The 27,138-nt window shown below is 32.0% G+C and overlaps 2 protein-coding genes and 1 long non-coding RNA gene across 4 annotated transcripts; 1 reads left to right on the top strand and 2 right to left on the bottom strand.

Moving 5' to 3' along the window:
- The first annotated feature begins 4,973 nt into the window (after positions 1-4,973).
- On the top strand, positions 4,974-11,431 carry LOC103501035 (polyprotein of EF-Ts, chloroplastic). Its single transcript, XM_008464525.3, has 5 exons — positions 4,974-5,158; positions 5,938-8,043; positions 8,844-8,996; positions 9,504-10,221; positions 10,483-11,431. Exons 2-5 carry the CDS (start codon positions 6,036-6,038, stop codon positions 11,117-11,119), a joined length of 3,516 nt encoding a protein of 1,171 aa, XP_008462747.1. The 5' UTR covers positions 4,974-5,158; positions 5,938-6,035; the 3' UTR covers positions 11,120-11,431.
- Positions 11,432-13,862: 2,431 nt separating this feature from the next.
- On the bottom strand, positions 13,863-14,912 carry LOC127145794 (uncharacterized). The gene is made up of 2 exons (XR_007817505.1): positions 14,519-14,912; positions 13,863-14,119 (listed from the first exon to the last, which is right to left on the bottom strand). It is a non-coding gene; the product is annotated as an uncharacterized LOC127145794 (long non-coding RNA).
- Positions 14,913-16,243: 1,331 nt separating this feature from the next.
- Positions 16,244-20,333, bottom strand: LOC103501033 (auxin-responsive protein IAA27). 2 transcript variants are annotated; one of them, XM_008464524.3, is made up of 5 exons: positions 18,891-20,333; positions 18,099-18,328; positions 17,446-17,587; positions 17,103-17,164; positions 16,244-16,606 (listed from the first exon to the last, which is right to left on the bottom strand). In XM_008464524.3, exons 1-5 carry the CDS (start codon positions 19,340-19,342, stop codon positions 16,569-16,571), a joined length of 924 nt encoding a protein of 307 aa, XP_008462746.1. In that variant the 5' UTR covers positions 19,343-20,333; the 3' UTR covers positions 16,244-16,568. The 2 variants fall into 2 exon arrangements, with proteins under 2 accessions (XP_008462746.1, XP_050936657.1); XM_051080700.1 differs by having other exon boundaries at positions 16,244-17,164.
- Positions 20,334-27,138: the final 6,805 nt, after the last annotated feature.

Below are 27,138 nucleotides of genomic sequence, written 5' to 3'. Positions count from 1 at the left end.
ATATACTTATAAAAGTTTATAATATAAATTGATACAACTATTAGTTAAATTCAAAATTGACAAGTTTAGAGTTTAAATTAATACGAATATTAGTTTAAGATTCAAATGGATCTGTAAAAGAGTAGTGGTGGTGGGACTCATCAACTTTACCTTTTCTCTTCTTCTTTATCCTAAACTCCCTTCCACGATTTTCCATTCTTTTTTCAACCTTCTCTTTAAAGTCTCCCTCTTTTTCTTCACGGCCTTTCTTTAATCTTTTCTAAAAATATTTGTTTTGTTTCCACTCTTTCACTCTTAACTTTTAATCTATCTTTTCATTCTTCCTTCTTCCCTTCTCTACTCCCAATCATTCTCAACTTTTTTCCATTTTTTAAATTATTCTATACAATCTAAATATTTTACTGTTTTATTATATATATTTTTTTAAATTTTAATAATAAATAAATAAATAATCAAAATAAAATAAAACAAGACCAAAGGTAAAATAAAAAAATAAAAAAAAAAGAAGAAGTTGGGACAAAATATAATGTCTACAGATACTACTCTTGATTGCAAGTTAATTTCATGTTGACTATTGAGGCTTGAGTAACGAGACAAATTTTGAGTGACCATATATCTTTTGTGTGTGATTGTGTATTTTATTCTATCTTGCTCGATATGATCAAGAATTAAGTTTAGGGTGTTTGATAGCACTGAAAATATGTTGTCTAATCCCGTTTATATTCGGCACTTATCTAGGATTTTATATTTCTACTTGTCTATTTTGTAGGTTTAAGTCTATCAAGGGTAGAATTAGGTGATAATGATGGAATAGAGCTAGAATAAGCGAGAACAATGTCTTTAATTGCATCAATAAAGGTCAAAGTGATGAAGAATGGACAGATCACCTCCTACCTTTCCTTGCAGCGTTGTGGCTTCTTACAACAATGTGCACAACACTCTAAGATAGAATGCTCAGTTTTGATGAAAAGAAAAAATAGTGTCTCGACGCTCTGAAAATGATCCATGTGCAAGTTTTTGTCGACATTGCAACGCCATTGTGATTTTACAAAAATACTAACATTCTTATTGCTAGGGTATATTATCTCTGACTCCAGTCATTCCTAGCTCGATTTCTCTATATTTTCTCCTATGTTTTGGTCTATTCATGTACCTAAACATTACCCTATTGATCCACATGCCGATAATGGGCTAAGACAACAATTTTTAGCTTAAGCATTGAGTTGATTTTCTTTTACAACTTGTGAGGATTGGTTCACTTATATCAGATTCTTACATGACATCCTTATTCTTTTCGGTGTTTGAATGACATCTTGATTATATTTCAGCTTATAATGTATGATCAGTTGTTAGATAATTTTGCATATTGTGATATTCATTCACACAACCAATCCAATCCAAGTAGAATAGGTTAAATTGGATTTTAGTTGTAACACGACCTCAATAAATATTGTCCAATTAGCCTAGATAAGAGTTAACTTGAATGTCTATTTTGGTTTTACCAATTAGATGCTCGACTTAGCCGGTTCCTAGGATCTAATTAATGTGATAAACTTATTAGTTATGAGCATGCTTTTCATCTAACTTAATTAGTCCATTAGGTAATAGAGACTCTCTCCAAGCTAGGTGAGATGAGTAAGATTAATGTAACAAGAATCAACTAAAAGGCCCAGTAATTAGGAATGAAAAGATAGAGGAACAGCTCAAAGGCCTGAGCTAGAGCTTCAATTGAGTTGAATTAAATCCCAACTTACTTTTCATACATTTTATAATTTTCATTTACTATAACTCAATTTCAAACCCCCCCCCCCCCCTTCCATTACTCATCGGGCTATAAGCTATTTATTTGAGAAACTAACGTGCTTTCTACGTTTGATTCGATCTTACCACAAAAACTAGTCTCTTATGGTTAGTTTGATAAATCGTTTGATTCGAATTTAAGAGACAAAATTCATCCGACCAACTCCACCCATTAGCAACTAACTTCAGCAATCACCTTCACTCGGCAAACTTTGATGACCAATTCCAACACCCAATTTTGACGATGACCACCTTCTACAACGCTACTTGTGGCTGCTAACTTTGAAAATCACTTCAAACGACCGCACATAACTCGAGTAATCACTTCGACAACCAATTATTAGTATTTAATAGTCTTCTTTTGTAGTAATTTGATATTTTAACATAAACACTTTAAGGTGTATGTCAAATTAAACAAACTTATTTATAAAAAATACACTTTTAAGAAAAAAGTAACTGAAAAACATAAGTAGAATAGTAAAATTTATTTTAAATAATTTATAGGGAAACTATTAATTTCACCTAACGATGGGGATTGTATCAATTTAGATTCTAGAATAATAATTATATCAATTTAACTAAACTCTCAAATTTGAAAGTTGTATCAATTTAAATTATAAACTATTAATTGTATTAATTAAACCCTTAAACTTTTATAAGTGTGTCCATTTAAACCATAAATTTATATGATTATATCAATTTAAACTCTTTATTGTATTTTATTCGACTAAAATTACAAAAGTTTAATTGAGATTTTATGTAAGTTTGATGTTTAAATTGATAAAGTGGAAAGGTCTAAAATGGATTTTTAAATTGAAGGGATAGTTTTGCAAATATTACTATCTTTTTCGAAAAAGAAAAGAAGAAGACTGAAAGAAAAGGGGCAGCCGATAAACGCAAACACACAGTAGAGAGAGAGAAATTTTGTCCTGCACACATTGAGATAGAGGGGTGGCCGACGGTCAGAGAGAGAGCGGCGATGAAGGCGTTCGACGTCTTTCTCGGTGCTATTTGGCGGCGTTTTTCGGCAAGCAAGAGCTTGCTTTCGACGGGCAGTTTCGTGCGGCGTTCTTCCGGCGTTGTGGTTCGACAGTGCATTGACGTGGGCGAGTTTCCGCGTTCTACTGGCGGTGTACCCGAACGTTTTCCGGGTATTTGGTATGGATTTTAAGCGGCGTTCAGCTGCGGATTATTTCTTCACGTGGTTTAGCCGTGGTTTCTTCCTGGATTTGCAGTAGCTGTCAGTATTCGATCAAAGGTTGAGGTGGATTTCGATGGGTTTTATGTCTCCGTATCAGAGACAAAATCCGGCATGGTTCTCTCCGTTTAGGCGGTAATATTACTTTGTTCATAATGTAATTTGTATCTTGAGTTTGTTCCGAATAAAATAGTTGATTCTCAAAATGAATGTAAATTTTACATATAACGTGCCACCAAAATAAAATTTAAAATTTAAATCGATACAATTATTATTAGATTAAAGTTTAAATTAATATAACGATTTGATAAGTATATTATTAGTTTAAAGTTTAAATTGATATAACTTCATAAGATTATTTTTGAAATGTATTTAACTTGACAAATGTCTGATATATAGTTGACAACCATCATCCTGTATGTACGTACGTACGTACGTTTCTGTTTGCTTTTAAATTTGTACACCTTCCAAATATAGAGTTTTCTTACTTAATTATCAATTATATAAACATTTAGTCAAATGTGACGTAATTTGTGAATGTTAAAAACAACTTTGATAGGTTTCCAAAAATTACCAAATGGACAATGATAAAGGTAAGTAAAATGTAATAAATTCTTAAAGAAAGGTTGAAACTTAATTAAATTCTATTTACAAAACCTGATATTTGAGGTGCTAATATTTAAAACGATTGAAGGTTGTAGAATATGTATGTGTGATATCGGATACATACATAAGGTAAAGAATTTGTTGACATGAAATAGTAGGGGGAAGGATACCATTTGATTGAATGATGCGGAGAAGGAAAAAGAAGATGTAGCCACAGCTCCATTAGAAATGTTTTTAAACTTCAACATTTGCAAGGAACGTGGACGAGAGGCAAATCATCCCAATCTCATGACACTCAACCACTATGCCTCAAGAATTTGGATGAGGGAGGTGGGACTCCAATTGGACTAAAAACTGAAATTTCCATTCTTTTTTCAAAATACATTTTTAAAAAATGAATTTAAAATTTAATTCCATGAAGTTTTGAGAAACTATATTTTGTTTCATCTAACCAAACCCATTTTAAAGAAAGTTATTTTAAAAAAAAAATGTATTATTGAAAAACATTTTTCTTTTATGGATGATCCAAATGCATTCTACACCTCAAAATGTTCAAATGGACGGAGTGTAAACATAACTTTGAAATCTTAGTCCATTTTATTTCTAAATTGGTGGAGAAAATGCTTTTGTTTTCAATTACAAACATACAATATTTAACATATCAATACTCATAATAGTAGTAGTAGTAAAAAAGGACACGCTAAAAACTTATACTATTATAACCTAGACTGTTTTAATTCACCCTGAACACATATATTATAGAACTAGACAAAAATAGTTTGTACTCCACACGTAATATTTTAACTCTAGTAAATATAATCATCATTAACTATAGTAACCAATTAAATGCCTTAAACTAAAGAACCTTAATTCTATAAAAATTTGTCTTTGTTTTTAAAAATTGTTTAACAACTAAGGAGCTTACTTAATCATTAGTTTTTTTTTTAAAAAAAAACAAATGGTTTTAATTTTAGAATCTGACTTTAAGTGTTTTTTTTTTTTTTTTTTTATAAAATATAAGAGTCGTGGATAAAATTTAAAAGGAGAATCATAACTTTGAAAAACCAAAACTCAAAATTAATTATGATACATGATTTAAAGTTTTTACTCTTTTATGTATTAGATTAGATTGGTGAAATTTAAAATTAAGTTTAAAATATTAAAATTTAAAGATTAAATTTGGAATTTGAAAAGTTGATAGAGTAAATAGAATTGAATTTGGCTTCGTTTGGGTCATCCAAGAGCTGGGCTTCAACGATGGGTTGAATTTCGTTTTGACGACAGATCCAATCTTGCAATCCAAACCGTCGTAGAATGAGCCCAATTGAGTCCGAGAAAAATGAAGCTCACATTCACAGCAAGACAACAATCAACAATGTCATGAGATAAGGATTTGAAGCCCCACCTTTCGTTTCCCTCTCCTCTCCTCTCCTTCCTTACCATCATGGAATAGCTTCTTATCACTGACTATCTCCCCCTTTTTTTTTTCTTTTCATGTTCTTCCCCTTTCCAACTTTCCAAAGGGACAAAATTTATTGTGCTATTCTTTCTCAGGTACACAATTCTTACCTCTACTTAAATGGGTCACTCTTCTTTCTCCTTCTTTGCTTCTCTTTCATGGTCTTCTCAATTCTCTTTAGCTTCTAGTTTAGTTGCTTTCTCATTCATACAGATAATTACTTGGTTTTTTTATGCATGTTCTTCTTGTTTCTGGTTGGTTGGTTATGAGTTATGACAATTGAGTTGGTCGCGGACACTGAATTGGTTTTAGGAATTTGTATTCCAATGGTGATGGAAGTTTCTGTTGGGGAATTTTTGATTTTTGAACGTGCAAATAGTTTTATCTGCTCCAAAATGTTTGGAATTCACTTGTTTAATCATGTTTAAACTGAACTTGTTCAAGGTCATCATTCTTGGATTGGATGTCTAAATGTCTGTGTGAATATCTTTTGGTCATTCACAAGGATAATCATGTTAGACGAGAGCTTTAATCAGCCAATTCGTAAAGCTGATATCATTTTTAATGTTAAGCTAGGAACGCATTATGTTATGAAATAAATTATTGATTTAGGCTACTGCACGACTGTAGGCTTCGGTTAGATGTTGAGCATTTGTATATGTTCTTATGGCACTGTAAAATTTTATCGGGGTTTCCTTCAAAAGTTGAAAAAGTTTGAATTCTTTGTTTCGAAGTTTGATATCTAACTTTGTTGATGTCATTGATTTCTTTGTTAGTTTAATCAGTATTAAAGACATGCGTTCTTTCTCTCATGGTTATGCTGTCATGAAGAATTGTCCTGTATAATTTGTGATTTTGTCAATGACTATTGCAGGGAGAAGCAAGGATGAAGAACTAACAACGAGGAAGAGGCCTTTCTCCCAGCCGAAACTTTTTACGCTGCATACACATTAACCTTCTTGACTTAATACGATGTCGGTAATAAGTCCATCTTCCATCAGCAATGTTTCACTTGTTCCTATAGCCAACCATTCGGGGAAGACCAATAGTTCAACAAGATTCAGCTTTTCTAGAAAGCCCACTAAACATACATTTCATAACCAAAGATTTCTTTTACCCCTATCAACGTCGGTTAGGCTGTTTCCAAATTGCACTAAAAACCTATTTTGTAGTCATGGCCGTAGAATCCCAATATATTCTGCTGCAGGAACTGACGTGGCGGTGGAGGAGTCAGATTCACCGGTTTCTGGTGAAGAATCAACTCAAAATTCAGAACTTCCGTCAGGCGAAGTCGCAACAAATGAAAAAACCCCTGTTAAATCAGATGCTGCTCCTACACAGTCAAAACGTTCCAGACCTATGAGGAAGAGCGAGATGCCAGCTGTAAATAATGAGGAACTTATTCCTGGTGCAACTTTTACTGGAAAAGTAAGATCAATTCAACCATTTGGTGCCTTTGTTGATTTTGGAGCGTTCACTGATGGCTTGGTACATGTATCAAGGTTGAGTGATAGCTATGTTAAGGATGTGGCAAGTGTTGTTTCTGTCGGGCAAGAGGTGAAAGTAAGATTGATTGAAGCAAATGCTGAGGCTGGACGAATTTCTCTCTCTATGCGTGAAAATGATGAAAGGAAAGAATCTCCAGCTAGCAACGATAAACCTGGGTCTAGCAGGAAGAACGCTCCGAAAGCAAGAGGACCAAGGAGAGATGAGGTGAAGAAAAGCTCAACGTTTGTCAAGGGGCAAGATTTACAGGGCACGGTGAAAAATATTACCCGGTCCGGTGCTTTCATATCTCTTCCTGAGGGAGAGGAAGGATTCCTTCCCAGTTCTGAGGAAACCTTTGAAGGATTTGGGAATCTGATGGGAGGCTCTACTTTAGAAATTGGCCAAGAGGTTGATGTTAGGGTGTTGCGGATTGCAAGGGGACGGGTAACTTTGACCATGAAAAAAGATGAAGACAATGAAAAGTCAGACTCTCAGCTCAATCAAGGGAAAGTTTATGCAGCAACAAACCCCTTCTTGTTAGCATTTCGTAAGAACAAAGATATTGCCACATTTTTAGATGAGAGGGAAAGTATAGAGGAAGCAGCTAACAAATCTGTGGTACAGAAGGTTACGGAAATAGTGGAAGGGATAGTTGATGCTGATCAGACCGACGCTGATGACAAGGAGGGGAAAAGTCTGCCTTCTGCTGTTGATGAGGCAGTTAAAGAAGATGAGCCTGAAAGTTCAGCTGATTCATCTGCTGTGGCTCAAGATGACTCGAAGAGCATACTATCTACCTCAGAAGACGTTGTGGACGGTGTGGTTGATGCAGAGGATAAAGAAGCAGAGGGAAGTCCTGAAATCAAGGCTTCTGATGACAACCAATTACCAACTGACCAAGCCGTTGATAAGTCTGAAGTGTTAGGTGACTCATCTTCTGATGTTTTGGTTACTCAAGATGAAGGAGAAAGCACATTATCTGCTTCAGACAATATTGTGGATGCTGTAACTGATACTACTGAAGAAAAAGAAGGGGAAAGTTCTGAAGTAAAGCCATCGGAAGATGGGCAATCTGAAGAGGTCCGGGTAGTTGAGGCTGCTCAAGATGAAGGAGAAAGCACATTATCTGCTTCAGACAATATTGTGGATGCTGTAACTGATACTACTGAAGAAAAGGAAGGGGAAAGTTCTGAAGTAAAGCCATCGGAAGATGGGCAATCTGAAGAGGTCCGGGTAGTTGAGGCTGCTCAACCTATGGATGGAGCTGAGAATGATGGGCAAGTAGCTACCCCTGATGATGAAGCCAACAAATTAGTGACTTCAGAAAGTTCAGTTAGTGAAGAGCTTGTGGCTATTGAAGACAGTGTTGTTGCGGAAAAAGAAAGTGAGCAAAGCCAAAAGGATTTGGAAAATGAGATTGTTTCTGCTTCTTCATCCGAAAAGGAAGAGGACAAACCAGAATCGGATTCAAATGGTAGCATCACGAGTTTAGGTATAGTTATAGAATCGTGTTGAAATTTTCACCATGTTACTTTTTAACTACTCATTCATGCCAATGGATTTTTAATTTTGGATTTAGCACTAGAACTGAAAACTGTTATGCCAGTATAGTTAAACTTGTTCGGGCAATTTGCCTTGACCTATTGTTAGAATTTGTCATTGGATTAGATGAAACATGAGGATGAGGTTTTATGGAAATGAGTGAATAATTCGTAGAACAATGAATTCTCGATAACAACTTATTTTAATGTGTATTATAACATATGTATATGGCTAACTTTAACAGTATCAGGTACACAGTATGAACTGCTAGTTCTTGTTTATAAATTATATGCAAACTAAGACTCGGTTTGATAATCCTTTTTTTTCTTTTTTTCATTTTACTTTTTGAAAACTAAGTTTGTAAACACCACCTTCACTTATTAATTTAGTTATTTTGGTATCTACTTTTTTGGAGGGTTTTCAAAATCCAAATGTTTTGAAAACTAAGAATAGCAGTTTTTAAAAGTTTCTTTTTGTTTTTGGAATTTCGCTAAGAATTCAAATGGAATTTGTAACCCAAGGAAAATAAATTGAGAGAAAACAAGCAAAATTTTCAAAAACAAAAAACCAAATGAATATCAATCAGGACCTAAAAGGATTAATTTCCCACAAGCTGTTTTAGTTTGACATCAAAGATCTGAATGTTTATTCCCTGAAGAATTTCACCCTTTTATGATGTCGGAATAGCAAGTGCTTGAAATTCTAATCTTTCTGAAGATTCAACTGAGGATTAAACCCAATCTTCTGTAGGTCAATCTAGTGAAGAAGTTCCTGAGAGTCAAGTTGATATTCAGTCACCTGCTGAAAACCCTGAAGTTGTTTCCTCTGCACCAGTTATAGAAGAAAAGATAGAAACCGCTCCTGAGAGGAGTGCTGATCCTCCAGAAGAAGTTGCACCAAAAGGTTATTTGTGTTTCATATAGATTTTTTTTCCCAAAAATCATCACTTAGACTTTGCTTCAAAGTGCAAGAAACTAGCCTTGAAAGCATTTACTTCCGTCACCATTTAGCATATTTTTATGTTTTTAAGCTAATTTGCTTCCTTCTGGGCATTAATTATATTATATATTTGAAATATTCACTTTTTCATACAAGAAACATGCTTTCTTTTACGTAGTGGTCACTTGTTTCTCTCTTTAACAACTATACAATAAAAAAGAATTTGATTCCAAGTTTTAGAATTGTTCAGTGTATACGTTAGCTAAGTTGATGCTCAAAATTTGTATAAGTACAGTCATAAAACCCCAATAAAAAAGGGACAATACCCTGTATGATCCTCAATATAAGAATAACTGGCCGTGCAACTGAATGTTTTCACTTGACCTCCCATTTTGGCTTTACTTGATATTGGTGATCTTCCCCACCAGCAAATGACTTTATTTAATTCTTTGACTGTCTAATGTGTTTCAGCTGTGATATCACCGGCTTTGGTAAAGCAGCTTCGTGACGAAACAGGAGCAGGAATGATGGATTGCAAAAAAGCTCTGGCAGAGAGTGGAGGCGACATTGCTAAAGCTCAGGAGTTCCTCCGAAAGAAAGGCTTAGCAAGTGCAGAAAAGAAAGCTAGTAGAGCCACAGCTGAAGGAAGAATAGGTTCCTATATTCATGATGGTAGAATTGGAGTCCTAATAGAAGTGAACTGTGAAACTGATTTTGTCTCAAGAGGGGATATCTTCAAGGAGTTGGTTGATGATTTAGCAATGCAAGTTGCTGCATGCCCTCAAGTACAATATGTGGTGACAGAAGATGTTCCAGAAGAGATCGTGAACAAAGAAAGAGAAGTCGAGATGCAGAAGGAAGATCTTTTGTCTAAACCTGAACAGATCAGGTCAAGAATTGTTGAAGGGAGGATAGGGAAGAGGCTTGAAGAGTTGGCATTGCTCGAACAACCATATATCAAGAATGATAAAATAGTGTTAAAGGATTGGGTTAAACAAACTATTGCAACCATTGGAGAAAATATTAAGGTGAAGAGATTTGTGAGATACAATCTCGGAGAAGGCTTGGAGAAGAAAAGCCAAGATTTTGCTGCTGAGGTGGCAGCACAGACAGCAGCTAAACCTGCTGCAGCTCCAGCAGTAAAAGAGAAGCAGCCGAGTGTAGAGGAAGCGAAGGAAACTGTTCCCAAGTAAGAGGCCTTCTCTTAATTTATTTCTTGCCATCAGCTTTTCTGTTATATTTCATTATTATAAGGATGGTTTTGTTTGCTAATGTAGTTCTTCAAGTATGACTTTTTTCATCTGTGCTGTACACAAAATAAAGTTGGCTTTCCCTGCTTTGTTCTTCTATTAGAATCTCCTTTATCTCTTATTCATCAGTAAAAAATGAAGACAAGTGCTAAGACTTACCCTCTTTCAAATGATACTAAAGTTGATGACTGTAATGGCAGGGCTGCAGCGGTTGCTGTTCCCGCTGCACTTGTTAAAAAACTCCGAGAAGAGACAGGAGCAGGGATGATGGACTGTAAGAAAGCCCTCTCTGAAACTGGTGGGGATTTAGAGAAGGCACAAGAGTATCTAAGAAAGAAAGGGCTTTCAAGTGCAGATAAGAAATCTAGCCGTCTAGCTGCTGAAGGAAGAATCGGATCCTACATTCACGACTCCCGTATTGGCGTTCTAATTGAAGTGAACTGTGAAACTGACTTTGTGGGGAGAAACGAAAGATTCAAAGAGTTAGTCGATGACCTTGCAATGCAGGTCGTGGCATGCCCCGACGTGCGGTATGTGTCAATAGAGGACATTCCAGAAAGCATTGTAAAAAGAGAAAGAGAGATTGAGTTGCAGAGGGAGGACCTTCAGAACAAACCAGAGAACATTAGGGAGAAAATCGTTGATGGGCGGATTTCGAAGAGGCTTGGAGAACTTGTGCTTTTAGAACAACCTTTCATTAAGGATGATAGTATTTTGGTCAAGGATTTGGTTAAGCAAACTGTTGCTTCTCTTGGTGAGAACATAAAAGTTCGTAGATTTGTTCGCTTCACCATTGGCGAGACAGTTGCAGATGCGAATGAGAAAACCGAAGCATGAATGGAGAAAAACAGAATACCGGGGCATTGAGAACAAAGTTAGACATGGGATCATGGTAGCAGATAGAAGAATGTGAAGCCATGGTGAAAGTGTTTCTGTGGAGAGAAACTTTAATATTCATTTTCCTCTCTTTTTTGGTAGTGAAGAGTTGAGTTTTACTGAAAAGCTGCATGAAGCATTTTGTTCTGAGAGATTATAAAAGCTTCTTCGTTCATATTATTCTCTGCATTTTGGCTCATTAATGTATTAATCTGTTGAGGCATTTCTGAATTGTCATATTCATTAATTTCATATCATATGAATTGTTTGATAGTTTGAACTTGTAAGGTTTATTTGGTTACAAATTTCCAATTCAGCAAAAATATGACAATTTTTAGAATCAGGAGTTTGTTTCACCTAATACAAATTATGAGAGTGCCAACCATGAACGAAACTAAAATTAGATTCAGACTAATCTATAATCTATATTTAGGATACATAGAAACTTGGATGAGAAGAAACATGTTAGGTCAATTTAGTTTGATGACAATTTTGTTCTCGTATTATAAAGATCCTCCATATTAGTTTGACGACAATTTTGTCGTTTAAATATTAATTATTTGAAAGGCTTTTATAATTTATGGTGAAGGGTAGAGAATGTGGTTTAACCATTCACTCGTAACTCTTCCTCTCTCAACCTTTCATCCTCTACATTTTTGCGTATAATAAAAATATTTGCAGAATAGTAAATTGGATTACACGATTGGAAATATAGCAAAATTCACAAATTCTCTAACAATCACCTTTTTTTAGTCCCACTTTGTCGTATGTTATAATTTTCACATACATTGGATTTTCAATATAGAAGGTGTTGTTAGATCTGAATCGAATATGACATTTATTTGCTCTAAAATAATTAACCAACTCTTTCTTAAATCAATGAAATATCTATTCATAATATCTAAAACTTATATAATAAATGTTTTTATATTAATTTAATAAAATTATATTCTAATTGAACCTTCTTATTTAATAAATATTTATAAATTTATCGTAAATATATATTTAACTAATCCATAATATACATTTTTCTAATATTTTGAAAAAAATATATATTTAATGAAGTTTTCGAAATATCTTATTCCTAAAATTAATGGAACATATTTTTTCTTTTAGTTAGTCAATAGAATCAACCACAAAAATAGCTATATTTAGATAGGGTACTGTTTATAATTTAATTAAAAATAATATTTTATTGCTAAATTCATTAAATGTATATTTGAATAGAACTTGATAGTTTTATTTTGATAAAATTACATATAAGTTTTGTTCTTTATTTTTAAATATCTCCGACACTGCTCAAATTCTACCAAATATACATTTAATGAATTTATATTATATTCAGAAGTAACAAACCAATAGTGGAAGCAATATCTTAGATTATTTCATTCTTTTTCAAAAAAACATAAATCTTGGATTATTTCAACCAAACAACATAAATCTCCGACCTTGTTCAAATTTTACAAATATACATTTAATGAATTTATATTATATTTGGAAATAGAAAACTAATAGTGGAAGCCACACTTTGGATTATTATTTTTTTTTTTTTTGAAAATACATAAATTTTATTTTCAAAATATTTCATTAATAAACTTAAAACACCAAATATTTAGTTTTTATAATAGATTCACTTTCATTTATCTACCACAAATAAGAGTGCTTTTAAGATTTCTTAAATAAATAAGGCCAATAAACCATCAAACATCATATTTTTTAAATAAAATTCAAACTTTTAGCAAAGTTTTTTATTTTTCATATTCTTAAAATCGAAGATTTTGTCTTCTTTTTTAATTTTTATTTTGTGATAGGTTGTTTTGTCCATAAGTCATTCAATTACAATGTATTTTATACATCTGGGAGCCATGTAAGTATAACTACTACGTGAGTTACACTATTATAGTTTATTGGTACTAAATTTAACCCTTTTTAGTTTGCAATTAAATTCTTATATGTTTTGATAATCGAAATTTGATGACTTATGTTCTCATTTAGGGATAAGATTCATTTTGTGTTATATGTAATCATAGTTACCTTTCCACTATGAAAATTGTTGTCTTCAAGTATGGTATATTTCACGTATGCTGCATTTCTTTATATATAGTGGCACATTTGAAATGACTTACAATTTAAATATATTACAATGTATTATCGTCATCGTTATTTTGAATACTTTGAAAGAAGCTAGTGAATACTTAGGCACCTTCAAAATTCACTCTTTAAAGATATGGTTACTGGTATTTTCTAAATTCAACAAATTCGAGTTATGCTAGTGTTGTTTATTGGTACTATATTCAACTTTGTTTAGTCATGTTTATTAGTTTCCATAATCAAAATTTGATGACTTGTGTTATCATATTTAGTGACAAGATTCCTTATATGTGATATGCAATCGTAGATATATTACCATGTATTTGCTCTATGGAAAGTTTTGCATTCAAGTATGATTTTTTTTTTTCCGCATACATTGTATTTCTTTATGTATAGGGGCACTCTAGCAGTGGCTTGCAATTTAAGTCTTTTAGAATACATAAACATTATTTAAATATCTTGAAAGATGCTAGTGAATATTTAGACACACTTACAATTCACCCTTTATATATATGATATCTGCCATTTTCTAACAATCAATTTTTCAGAAATCTAGATTTTTTACTGCATAGACAAATGTTGAAATTCCCTATCTTATATAATAAGAAGTCAATTCCACAAAACTATATCATTCGATCATTTAAAGATTCAAAGTTTTGATAATTCTAAAATGAAACTAAATTGACAATTCAAAATATCCTAAAGATATAATAGTGTAAGATGTTCAAATCATAAGTAACTAGAAGTCTAATGAAAGCAAATCAAACATAATTTATTGTATCTGAATCTAGATTAAGTTACTTCTCTTCTTCCTTTTCTTTATGGTCCTCTTCGACTTTGTCTAAATACTCCTTTGAATTCCTTTGCGGGCTGTGCATTTAAAATTACAGGGTATTTTACAAGTGTGTGTTATGTACATTCATTCATAGATATTCTCAATTAAAGTATACTTTACGGTCATTCACTATAATCGAGAATATCTGTCATATCCTTAATATTTATTTGAATTAATTAGATAAATAATCATTTTTAAATATTGATTACTTACGTTACATATTATTCTTCCTATAAATCATGTGAAAATCTGTTAATATTTGTGATTCTAAAATAAATGAATATTTATTTATAATTTGTATTGGCTTTATATAATAATTTAATATCTTCCCTTTTGAACCAGAAAATATAATTGAAAAACTTCACACAAAAAAAAAAAAAAAGAAATATTTAATTTTAAATATCTCATGCAATCGTGTAAACGAAATTTCTTACCTCTAAGTAAGCTGGGATGATGGACGGAATTTTCGACAGTGAAGGGCAGTTGTCGATGGGGAAGGGGAGGTCATGGAGAAGATTTTCGGAGTGGGTTTCCAGCACTGAACGTTCTGGACAGTGGGAGGCGTCTGGTGTTTCGAAGGGAGAACGTTGAACAACGGGGAAGGCCTATGGCGTTTCGATGGCAGTGAAGGCGTCTGGTCCATGGCGGTGAAGGCTGGTGTTTCAACGTTGAACGATTGAGGGTGAGGGCTGAACGGTGGTGAGGGCCAATGGAGAACGATTGAAGTGGTCCACGAGAAATGATTTTGGATGGACAAAATTTTGTAGGGATCCACGATAGAAACAATAAAAGATTTATGCAAATATTTTAGGGTTGAATTTTTTTGGTTTTTCTTTTCGGTCAACTCCATAAAAGGTTTGATTTGCAATTATTTTATACGTCCGCGGTAGAAAATACAAAAAATGTTTCCGTCAACAACGCCTAATATATTTTGTAGGCCAAATAATTTTTCAATTATATCGTACATAGTTTAATTGATTATTTTTAAATTTGGTTAGATTTTTTTTCAAACTTTGGTACTTTTGGTACTCGTTTATTTTTTTAAATATTATTTATACACAATCTTTTAAATTTTGCTATTTTTTTTTTTTTTTTTTTTGTAAAGAAGGAAGATGGAAAGAAATAACAGCGAAAAAAAGAAAGATGATGAAAAGATTAAACGAGAGAATAAACGTGGAAGGACATATTTAAAGAATGAGCTTTGTTACACGGATCGTAAATAGCTTGATGGTTTGTTACATTTATGAAAATTAACATTTTAATAATTATGGTGTAATTATCTTGTTATTGTAATTTAGAAGGTATTATTTATACTAGGGTAAAGGTGTTTAAATCTTATTTATAAGAATTTATTATTTCATTTTTTTAGTTTTTACCATTTTTATATTACGACTTATCTACTTGTGCCTTCTTGCTATAATTTGGATCAATCTGAAGTAGAAATTTAAAAAACATAAATAAGTTTTTAAAAACTATTTTTTTAAAATTTAAGATTTTAATATATTTTTTAGAACTATAGATAAAAAAATGTAGAGATCAAAAAGCAAGAGAGATGGATGAGATATTAATTGAGTTGATTTTCAAAAGAAACAGAAATCAGAAACGGAATATCTCAATTAATATGATGCTTTTACTAACCAATTGAAGTTTAGATCATATAATTGAGTGAGTTCAAGAATAGTTGCAGTTTGACGAATCTTGAGCATTTTAAGGATCCTAACTACCAATAATTGACCATAAATTAATTAATGATGCTATCTTCGTCACTCTAATTTAATGTTCAAACTCCAAATATTTCCATCACTAAACCAATAATTATACGGATAAGCTCATTAAAATTCTATAAATAACTATGCTATAAAAGAAGACTTGATATTTTTTTAGAAAATATACCCATTCATGTAATTGTTAGAATTATTATTATTATTATTATTATTATTACTGATTCATTCAATACATCCCAACTTTTTAAGCGTTTAATTTTTCTAATATATTGTTAAGCACTTAAAAGATCAGTAGTAGACAACAATCGGTGTTGAAACACAACTTTAAGACAAAAAAAAAAATGAAATGGATACAAATACAAAAGCTAACAGTATAATTTAACTCTATCTTGGGAGGAGGAAGCAGAGAGATGTGAAGGGTAAGGGATACAACAATTGGCAATAGCAAACAAACCATTTACAATAATACAAAGTAAAAGTGTAGCAACACCAATCCAAGTAAAATCACAAAGAAAATAGGGTAAGGGGACAAACTAAGAAACTATGAATCGTCCTATTGAAATTCATCTTTGCCAACACAAGTTATCTCCATACATCAACTCTCCAGTTTTTTAGAACTCATAGCACAAAGAACACAATACTCGGTATAGATTTTCTCGCTCGATCTATGCTTCCAGCATCCAGATTATACATTATCTCCAAACAACATTTGTTCTAACGTGCGTGATTGATGCATTGATATAGCAAAAGCGTTTGCCAGCTAATTACGGTTTTTGCACTTCTCCATGGCCCTTGGAGCTGCGAGAGAAAAGGCCAAACTTCTAGTTATGGGGTCACAGGAGAATTATTATTATTATTATTATTATTATTATTTGGGAAGGGGTAACTTTTTATTCTGATTCCATCTTTATAATATATTGCTCAATCCATATCACGAATTAGCATCCTTATAATGCAAATGATCAAAGCATCAGATTATGATGAACTTTGTTTAAAGATCCGATCCTAATGGAATTTAAACTGCTATGTTTTTAATTGTTACATCTTTTTCTTTGAGGGGCGGGTGGGGGGGTCAAACTTTATGACAATGAAAGATGCCAAGTAATTCTCAGAAAAAGAAAAGGCTTTTCAAGTGTAGAGATAATGATGGTAACTAAGAGAGCACTGAAGAAAGACCCATATTCTCAAATGCTTTATAATCGTGAAGATGAAATCCCACTATAACTTGTCTAATAAATTTAGTAATAACGAAAAACAAAATTAAGAAATTGTTCAAGTCCATAGCATAGCATACCTAACCCAATAGCCTCCGAACTCTTCATGATCCTCATCCTTGTGCAAGATTCAGTGAACATCCTATTATGTAACAAGAAGATAAATATGATGAAACCTTCTTTTATTAGCAGTCCTACAATAAGAATTTCTTGAATGTAACAGATTAATAAATCAGTCAGAAAATTCCTCTAATCACCCAAGTCATGAATGAAGGAAAGAAAGAAAAGACAGCAATTTTGTTCAGGTTAATAGTTGAACCAAAGCGATGGATTGGATTAGAGCCATCCCAGTTCAAAGGTAGTTAAGAGTACAGTTGAGCTATTACTTAGTGAAACACAAATGAATGAGAGTAATGAACTTACTCCCAAGGAACATCACCAACGAGCATCCAGTCACCATCCTTATCTTCGTAGGTGAGTACATATTCAGAGCCATGGAGCAGATCCATCAACCTACTCTCGTTCAGTGCATCCCGGTTTGGAACTCCATTAGAGCCACAGTGACCTGACATATTGAAGGGAAATCACTTCTACTTGAACAAAAACCTTGCTACAATACCAAAAACTCTGAGCGACATAAACTAATCCACATGCACTAGGTGCCCTGTTCTGGACCTTCAAGTACTAGTTCCATGGCTTTTATTAGAGGACAGAGAAACTTATGCCGTTAGTTAAAGTAAAGAATAAGACAAGCTAAGTATCGTGAATGGGCAATAATTTTGAAAAAATAAAAATGTCTTAACCATGACATAATTAGACATATTTGACACACGTAACACTGGAGAAGCTAATAACTTCATGATTAGAAAACACAAACTTGATTTCATTGTTAATCTTATTGCCATTTATTTTGTCATTAGATACTTTCGCCACATGAGTTTCTTAAAAGCCAAATCTAAACATTCACATTCCTGAAGGTGTTTGTGACTGAACCGTGGAAGTGATAGAATATGACAATACATAACAAGGGCAGGAGTTACACAAGACAGTAAATCAGCAAAGATCTGCAGGACTACCAATTGTGAAACTGCTGAACATTTTCTCCAGGGCTGATGAGAGGTCCACATAGCTTACATAGGTTTTCAGATCAACCTTCCTGAGGTACGGTGCGCCATCCATACTTACCTTGACATAAAGGCAGCCTGATCCCAACTTGCCATCTGCATCATCTGTATTTTTAGGGGGCTGTGTTGCCATTGAATTCTTACGAAAAGAACGAATGGGTGGCCATCCTACAACTTGTGCCCTGTAACAGAAATGATAAAGGACTTGAGATTTTCGTCGAATAAGGGACTACGATAGAAACATGAAATCCACACAAATAACTGATATCAAGGTGAGAAATTTAAAAAGAGATTTGCCTGTAAAAACATTTCAAATCTAAGGAAACAGCCAAGCTAGTAAGCTTGATAGATATCTGTTCAAATTCACTCCTACAAAATCTTGCACGTGATGGAAGAACGGTCAGAGAGAAGAGACCTTGCAGAGAAGGTTACAAGCTCGGACCGACCAGAACCGAAAGAAATATATGCAGACAACATAGTTTGTAATAGAAAAGGGAAAAAGGAAAGACCAAAATTCTGGATCTTCAAGCTTATAGTGACAGAAAACATCGTTGTCTATCAAAAGGGTCGAGTTTTTTTCTTTTACAAACAATTAAGACTACATGAATGAATTCAGAGCCCAAATTTCTCGCTCAAATAGAAGAAGCTAAGAAAAACAAAGTGAAGAAGAAGGAAAGGAAAAGAAACTGATGTTGAACAAGCAGAGTTCCAAAGCACAAGTTATTCTGAAGGAAAAACACATACTTAGCTGCAGGGGGAGAAAGCTGAGGCTTTTCCTCATTTAGTACTGGCTTGGCTGACGGAGAAATACCATCTTTGACACCAGGGACAGCGGAAGCAGGTGGTTGAGTCTTATTCTCATTAACACCTCTAGGAGAAAACAAACCCCCATTTGTGGAGGAATCAGCCTCAGATCCGGCAGAAGCTGGTAGAACCCACTTGGCAGAAGCTCTATCAATGGCTATGGAGAAACCCCTCTTAGCCCCAGAAACAGGGCTCTTGTGAAGGAACCCATTATTGTCCTCAAACCCATCATCCCTTCCCGGTGACTCCGATCCCGGCAGACCCAACCTCAGTTCAGTAGCCTTAAGGTTCAAACCAGCATTGTTGCGTTTATCAGAAGACTTTTCAGAGCTTTCCAGAGAAGGAACAGACTCTGTTAAGCCTATGTAATCATGTTCTAACGGTATAGACATCAGAGAAAACTAGAAACTCAAGATGAATACACAAAAAGCATGGGATTAAATCACAATAAAAGAAAAATAGAAAGAGATTCAATGGTAATAGGAAGGGAAGCTTCTTTAAGATTGACAAAACCCTGTTGGTTCCTCACTTTGTTAGAACAAAATAGAAAAGGAAAATCTGAAATCTCAACTACTGTGCGTAAGTGAAAGACCCTTTTGAAGAAGAGAAATGAAAGAAACGGAGAAGAGGAAAGGCATCATAAAAGAGAAAACATGGAATTGTTTGAATATTAATAAATAAAAAAGGAAAAAAGGAAAAAATTTCTGTATCTCTGCTTCTTTTCAGGATTTGTTATACTTATTTTATAATTGAATGTACCTTTTTGTGGGCAACCACCCCGACAAGTCACAGAAAGTCTCCGTCTACCTTTTCCCTTATTTGCCCTTTTTCTTTAATCAAAAAAGAAAAATTCTTTCTCTGTAGCTTTGGTCTATGGGGTTTTTTGATTTCCCCTTTTCTTTTATCTTCTCTTTCAGAGAGCACCAAGCGACAGCATTAAACAGTGTAAAAAATTGAAAGCAGCGTAACACGGGAATGCGGAAAAGGATAGGACGAAAGCAGAGTCTGAAATTGTAAGAAGTCGTCAGATTTTGAAGGAAAATTCAATTGAATTAAGAAAAATGGAAGAAGAAGAAGAAGAAGAAGAAGGGATTAGGGTTTTTTTTTGTTTGTGGGTTAGAAAAAGAAAAGAGAAAATGGGGGTTTTGGAGAAAGAAAACGAGAAGTCGTGGAAAGTGAGGGAATTTTGAGAAAGCTGACATGAACATATAAATCATGGCAGAGATGTGGTTCTGAATTTTCATTCTGAGACGAAATTCACAGAGGTGGGTTTTAGAGATTTTTTTTTTTTTTCTTAGGGTTTTAGGGGAAAATTGAAATTAATTTGTTCTTCCCAACTACTCTTTGATATCTGAATTGAATATATCTTCCATTTTCTTTCCCTTTCATCGCCAAAAACCCTAACTATTCCTTCTTTCATCTCTTCCATTTTCATTACAATTGTGTTATTTATTATGCCCTAATCCTTCCGGCCTCTAATTAATAATTGAATTAGGCATTTTTAAGTCTGATTAATATATATATATATATATATATATATACTATATAATTCTTCTTGATATTGAAAATTCCATACCTAATGTTCCATTATTTGTAATCGTTTTAGTAACAAAAGTAGTACAACTTCTTGGACCTCTTATCCTTAATTATGTTTTTATAGACCCAATTATGTTTAAGTATGTGTATATTTTATTGAAAATTTTGATTTTGGTCCATAAATTATAAAGTATGGAAATAATAGAATATATTTATGTAATTTGGGTGTTGAAATTCGAATGAGGAAATGAAGTGAAAGAAGAGAGGTTTTAATTTATGAGAGAAATAAAAAAATAAAGCAATGTGTTTAAAAATAAAAAAAAAATAAAAAAAAATAAAAAAGGAAAAGGAGAATAAAAGGAATCTGAGTATTTAATTATAAGAATAGATATAAATTGCATTTAATTTTTAAAATTGTGTTACAGTGGTCCCATTCACTTCAAACTTCATGATTAAGCATATGCTTCCCTTAACAATAACAATAAAACACAAACTTAACTCCTAAAAAATATGTTTAAATTAAATAAAATCTTATCCTTCTTTAATTTCTCTCAAATTTTTACTCACATCCATTATTTATATAATTCAAGTTATTTTTATCACTTTTCTTGAAAGGAGACTGATCTAAAATGGACACCTAATTAATTAATAGCATATCATACCAACATTTTGGTCTCAATAATATTAATAATAATGAGATTAAATATAAAATAATAAATGCACATTTAATTTATATTTTTACTAATAAAAACCATGAATATATGGATTAGATATATAAAAGGAATAAAGGATAAAGAGTTGATAGATAATAATGAAAATTTGTTATAATTAGAGAAATTTTATTCCTTCCTTTTACATATAATGGATCTTCCCCTCTATCGATTTAAGTCGATGAAAAAAGAAAGGGAGCGGGGCGGGAAGAAGATGGGATAAAAATGGATAAGGATTAGTGTTTTGTAAGTAAGAATCAAACCATAAAAGCCCCATTTTCGTTACATCAATTTAGTGGTTCAACAAACTTCATTATATTCAACGAAACTATCATACATGTAACTAAACACCAAACTATTTACCGTTCGTGTAACGAAATACATAAAGTTAGTCATTTTAAAAATATTTTAGATTTACTCTTTCATCTTTCTTTCTTGCGATTCGTCTTCCTCCTCTATTTCGATGTCTTCGTTCTTTCCCTGCGATTTCGTCTTTCTTCTCTCATTTTTTTCTTTTCTGTGATTTCTTTCCATCATTTTTCTTATTTTTCAATTCTTTATTTACATTGTTTAATCTTTCCATTGTTTTTCTTCTTTTCCTCTTTTTCTTTTCACTTCGATTTCTTTCCATCATCTTTCTACTTTTCCTATTCTTTTTTCGCTGCGATTTCTTTCCATCGTCTTTCTTCTTTTCTTTTTTTAGGTGTTTACATTTGAGTAACCAAATCTAAAGAATCTTGAAAAAAAAATCATTTAGATTTGAGTAGCCAAATTTAAACCATTCTGTAAAAAAGTAAATGATTGTGTATAAAAATCTTGAAAAAAAAAATTATTTAGATTGGAATAGCCAAATGTAAAGGATCGCTAAAAAAAAGTAAACGATTGTGTGTATAAAAAATCTTGAAAAAAATTCATTTGAATTAGAGTAGCCAAATGTAAACGATCGTGTAAAAAAAGTAAACCTTCATGTAAAAAAAAATAAAAAAACCTTCATGTAAAAAAAAATAAACATTCATGTAAAAAAGTAATCGATCGTGTAAAAAAATCTAAACAATCATGTAGCAAAATAATTAAAAAAATTGTCTACCACATGTACCAAATTAAAAAAAAATATTTAGATTTGGGTCCCTAAATCTAAACGATCGTGTAACAAAATTAAACGATGGAATTGAAAAGATAAATTGTAGTCTAAACGATCGCGTATAAATTGTAGTCATATCTAAATGATCGCGTATAAATTGTAGACATATCTAAACAATCACGTATAAATTATAGTCATATTTAAACGATCGCGTATATATTGAACCATATCTAAACGATGATCTTGTAGCCATATCTAAACAATCGCATATAAGTTATAGTCATATCGAAACGGTCTCGTATATATTGAACCATATCTAAACGATCGCGTATAAATCGCAAATACATTATTGATGGCGTGATTGACAGGGCATTTTTGGTATTTTACACAGTGGGCTTCTGGACTTTTTCCATTTTTGGAATTGTTGTATAGACGGTAAATATTTTGCCGCTCTTTTATATTTTTGAAAAGATCTCTTATATTCATCTCATATTCTTCATCAACAAATTGTAAATTCATAAATAAATCCTTAAAATAGACTCATTTAGTTCTTGAATTTTTAAAATTTATTATTATTATTATTTTGTCTCATTTGTCTCTAAGTTTTTAACCTAAGTTTAAAAGATCTTTAAAGTATTTTTGGTTTGATTTTTTAAAATAATTATATTAGAGTTAAAATTAGAAATGATTCTTCTAATTTAAAGTGATATATCTATATCTATACTATATATAAAATAGTCTATAAGAAAAACCTTTTCTCCCAATTGTCATTTTTATTTTAGTAATTTTAACTATTACTTAAATAGTAATTTTGTCGATTTTAAAATTTGTTAAATAAAAATTCAAAAGAAAATAGTAAAGTCAGGTAACTTTTAAATTAACTAAGGATTAATATCTGAATACTAATTATATTTAAAACAAATTACCACTAAAAATACAAATGTTACACTTTATTTTTTAAATTCCAAAAACTTTTTTACTTTCCAAATTTTCATTCATTCTCTTAGAAAAAGAATTTTCATTAATTTTTTTATTATTATAAAACCATCCCCTAACTATATTAATTAGACAATTCATACAAATAATAAATAAATAAATTTTTGCATCTAAGTTCTCTTCTCGTTTTACAAATTTAATTCACTATATAAAGTTCATATGCTAATCGAAAAATATCATTATCTCAAGTCTGCAATGACGAGCAATGATATAGAAATATGAAAATATTTAAGACCACGACATTAGAACATCAAGTCACGTAGAAACTAATCTATTGAGACAAAAACCAAAATAGAGGAGTGAAGAACTAAAAATCAATAGCTAGCAAAATTAATGGAGATTCTGATCGATGGATTTTATTTAGTTTATTACCTAATATTCCATAGTCGTCTCTCTTGAATCAGATCAAGAGTGATTGGTGGTGGAGTTTAATGTCATTTCCAAAATTCTATAATTATTAACCATAATATGCTCATTAATTCCAATTTATATTGGTTACAAAGATTCATAAGATGTCTGTTATAAGTAGATTTACCTAAATTAAAAAAGTTCTTTTTAAAACATTTGGTTGGTGAAAATTTCTCACGGCAGTATGAAAAAACTAAACATTAGTTAAGGAATTTAAAAGAAAATACAAATAGAATTACCAGCGTTAAAAACTACAAATCGAAAATGAATTTTGACTTACTATGAACATTTAATTAATTTTAACTGTGCTTTCAGTCCATTCATTTCTTGAACTTATTGTAGAAAGTTAGTTTTTTTTTAGACATTTTTCAATAAAATTGTATTTTTTTTAACCATAAAATAGCCATTTTTCATTCCTTAAACAATAATAAAATTTGATCAATCCATCCATCCAACTCACCCACAAAAATTAAGGTTTAAGATTTAATGCGAAAATAGTCATTTAAAAATACAATGGCTAGCATAAACTTATTTGAAATACTTTTAATTTAAACTTATACTTAAAAACACTCAAAGACTAAAATGGTACGTTTTAAAAACCGTAGAAATTAAACGTACATTTGGCGAAGTATTTTATCATTTGCATAAAATGTTGATGGAGATTGGGTATAAGTAGGGGAAGGAGAGGGACCCGCTGTCCCACAAGGGTAAGAGAAGTGGGGCCGGACAAGAGAGTATTAAGTTGGAGTGATAGTGTGGTCTCAAGTCTCAAAGTCTAAACTCAATGGCCACCCACACCCACACCCACCTCCACTTTCTGCTCATGGGTCCTCCCCCCCTCCATTTTTATTCCCTTTTTTTATTTTTCTATTCTTAAATTATTCCTTTTTTCCCCCCTTTTATTATCTTTTTCTGTAGGAAGCTCCTATTGCTCTTTTTACGGATAAAAAACATGTGTATTAATTAACTTAATATTAATACAAAATTTTCAAAATATAACGAACATATATATATATACATACATACATACATACATACATACATGTGTGTGTTAGACTAAAACATTTCAATCAATGGAATTGTATCATATATTGACTAGACTCGAAAGTAGGTCAACTCCAGTGGATAGGGTGTGTGTCAATTAATATACTTATAAAGCCTCAAAGATAGATTACAATTCCAACTCTCTAGCTCTTACGCATGAACCAATGAGAAAACCATATTTCTTTTTCCTTTTTAGTTCCTCTTTCTCCCTCTGTCTTCTTTACACCTGAATCTTCGATCGAAATCTTCTAGTAGGGCTCTCTACTATGAAAACAAAAACTTTGCTATGAAGCCATGGAGGTCACCGACAAAAAAAAAAAAAAAATAAATAATAAAAAAATTGTGAAGAATCATTTTACGGTAGGGTTTTCTACCCTCTATTCGTTCTACAGGGCCGCAAATTGTTTGCCAGAATCGTTACTTGTCATTGTCACAATCATTTGTCGAGATCATTTGTTCGCTGTCTACAGACGAAATCGTTCATCAAAATTGTTCACCATCGCTGAAACAACTGTAAAAATCGATAGTTTTTTTTGCCATGAAAACAACACACCATCTGTTATTTTTCCTTTTGTTCTCCTCAGCAACAATAACAGCCGTCCTCATTTGCCCGTTATCCGTTTCCAAACGTCTTGCATTCTGTTATAGTTCATGATTGAAGGTAACAAAATCAAACCATAAATTTTACCTTTTGGAAAGCAATGTGCCAATAGAAATACAAAGAAAAGAGAGAGAGATGAAGTTAGAAAAGAAGCCAATGTTCCTTAAGAAAAGACGAGCAAAAAGCATGACAATACAACTTTATCTTGAAATCCTGTTCGAACAATATGAGTTTATATTAACTACATAAATGTGTAGGTTGCAAAAAGGACATTAGATAGAAGAAGAAGCTATATATTAAAGGATGTAGAGAAGAACAAGAGGAGGAGGATAAGCAAGAGAATAGGGTATGATGTATACATCTTATTACAACAGTTGAAAAAATAGAGTGTATTTGATACAGTGACTATTGAAAAAATATAATTAATTAAATAGTACCTATGAACAAGATAGCAATGGAGGGGAGGATAATACAAACGAAGAACAAACATATAAAAGACGACAATGAGCAAACAAAAGACAATGAAGATGAAACTTCAAAAACCCAAGCTGGCACATTAGTGTTGGATGAAGAACAATCAAATAACGAGAGAACCAAGAATAGAAAAACTCACAAAGGAAAGAAGGTAATACATTTTGTAAAAAATAAAATAAATATTAATATTATAATTATCTAATTACTAGAAAATTTCAAATTATAAGTATCAACGACAAAGAAAAGAAGAAGAAATCAACAAAAACAAAAAGGGAAAAGACTAATAATACAAGAAAAAAAGTATGTTTAATAAAAATACACAATTTAGACTTATCTAACTGCGAACTTGAGTATTTAGCTTATAATTGATATGATCTATGCTTTTACAACACGAAGTAACATTTATTTTATTGTATCATTTACTTTTAGTCAAGACTTAGTCAACAAATTACATGGTATTTGGTCTTTCTAAATGCGTATTCTAGGTATTTAACTCGATTCCATCTATACTATTACAACGGCCTCAAGAAACATTAATTATTTTGTGCCCCAAAATAACAACATATAATTTAATTTTACTCAATACCAAAATAACAACACATTTGATGTTGGTTACTGTTGGAATCCATGATCAGTTGTGTACCAAAAAAGAAAAATGTAATATTGTTATGAAATAATAATATAGAGATCGAAGACGGTAACAAGGTTGTAGAGTGCAATGGGAGGTTAGGTGAAAGGAGCCTCTAAATTTATTGCCACTTTTTTTCTTGCTCCCATTGACAAATGTAGATGATCTTCTTCTAAAGCCAAAATATAAATAAACAAATACAAAATAGCTGTCGTTTTATTATGAGTTCAAGACAAGAAACAAAAAACAAAACTACATTAATTTTATATTACAAATAGTTGTTGCGTATGGATACAAGATTGTCTATACTTTAGAATTACATCCACCAATTTTGCTTTAAATTTAAATCAAGTTAAGTCATATCAATTGAGCAAAATCATATATGTCGTCTAATACTTTTATATTCAGGTCATATTTGAGACTCATTTTTAAATGGCTAGTCAATATTACCTTTTATCATCCGGAAAATATAAAATATTTTTTCACCATTACTCTTTATCAATACAAGACAATGTATTTTTGTTGCATGACTACCAATAATATAAATCTAACCTATACTTGATTCCACATATTAGGATTGTTTGTATAAGGTGAAACAAATTGTTGAAAATAAATTTGTAGACAAAAAGTGTTGTGATCGACAAGATCAAAGAAAACCTAGGGTAAACTTTTGATACAAAGGTTTAGGCAAGGAATTTTTCGATACTCTC

The sequence above is a fragment of the Cucumis melo genome, chromosome 2 (genome assembly GCF_025177605.1).
Source record: "Cucumis melo cultivar AY chromosome 2, USDA_Cmelo_AY_1.0, whole genome shotgun sequence".
NCBI lineage: Eukaryota > Viridiplantae > Streptophyta > Magnoliopsida > Cucurbitales > Cucurbitaceae > Cucumis > Cucumis melo.
The sequence above is the reverse complement of the archived record's forward strand: the minus strand, read 5'-3'. Positions and strand labels throughout refer to the sequence as shown.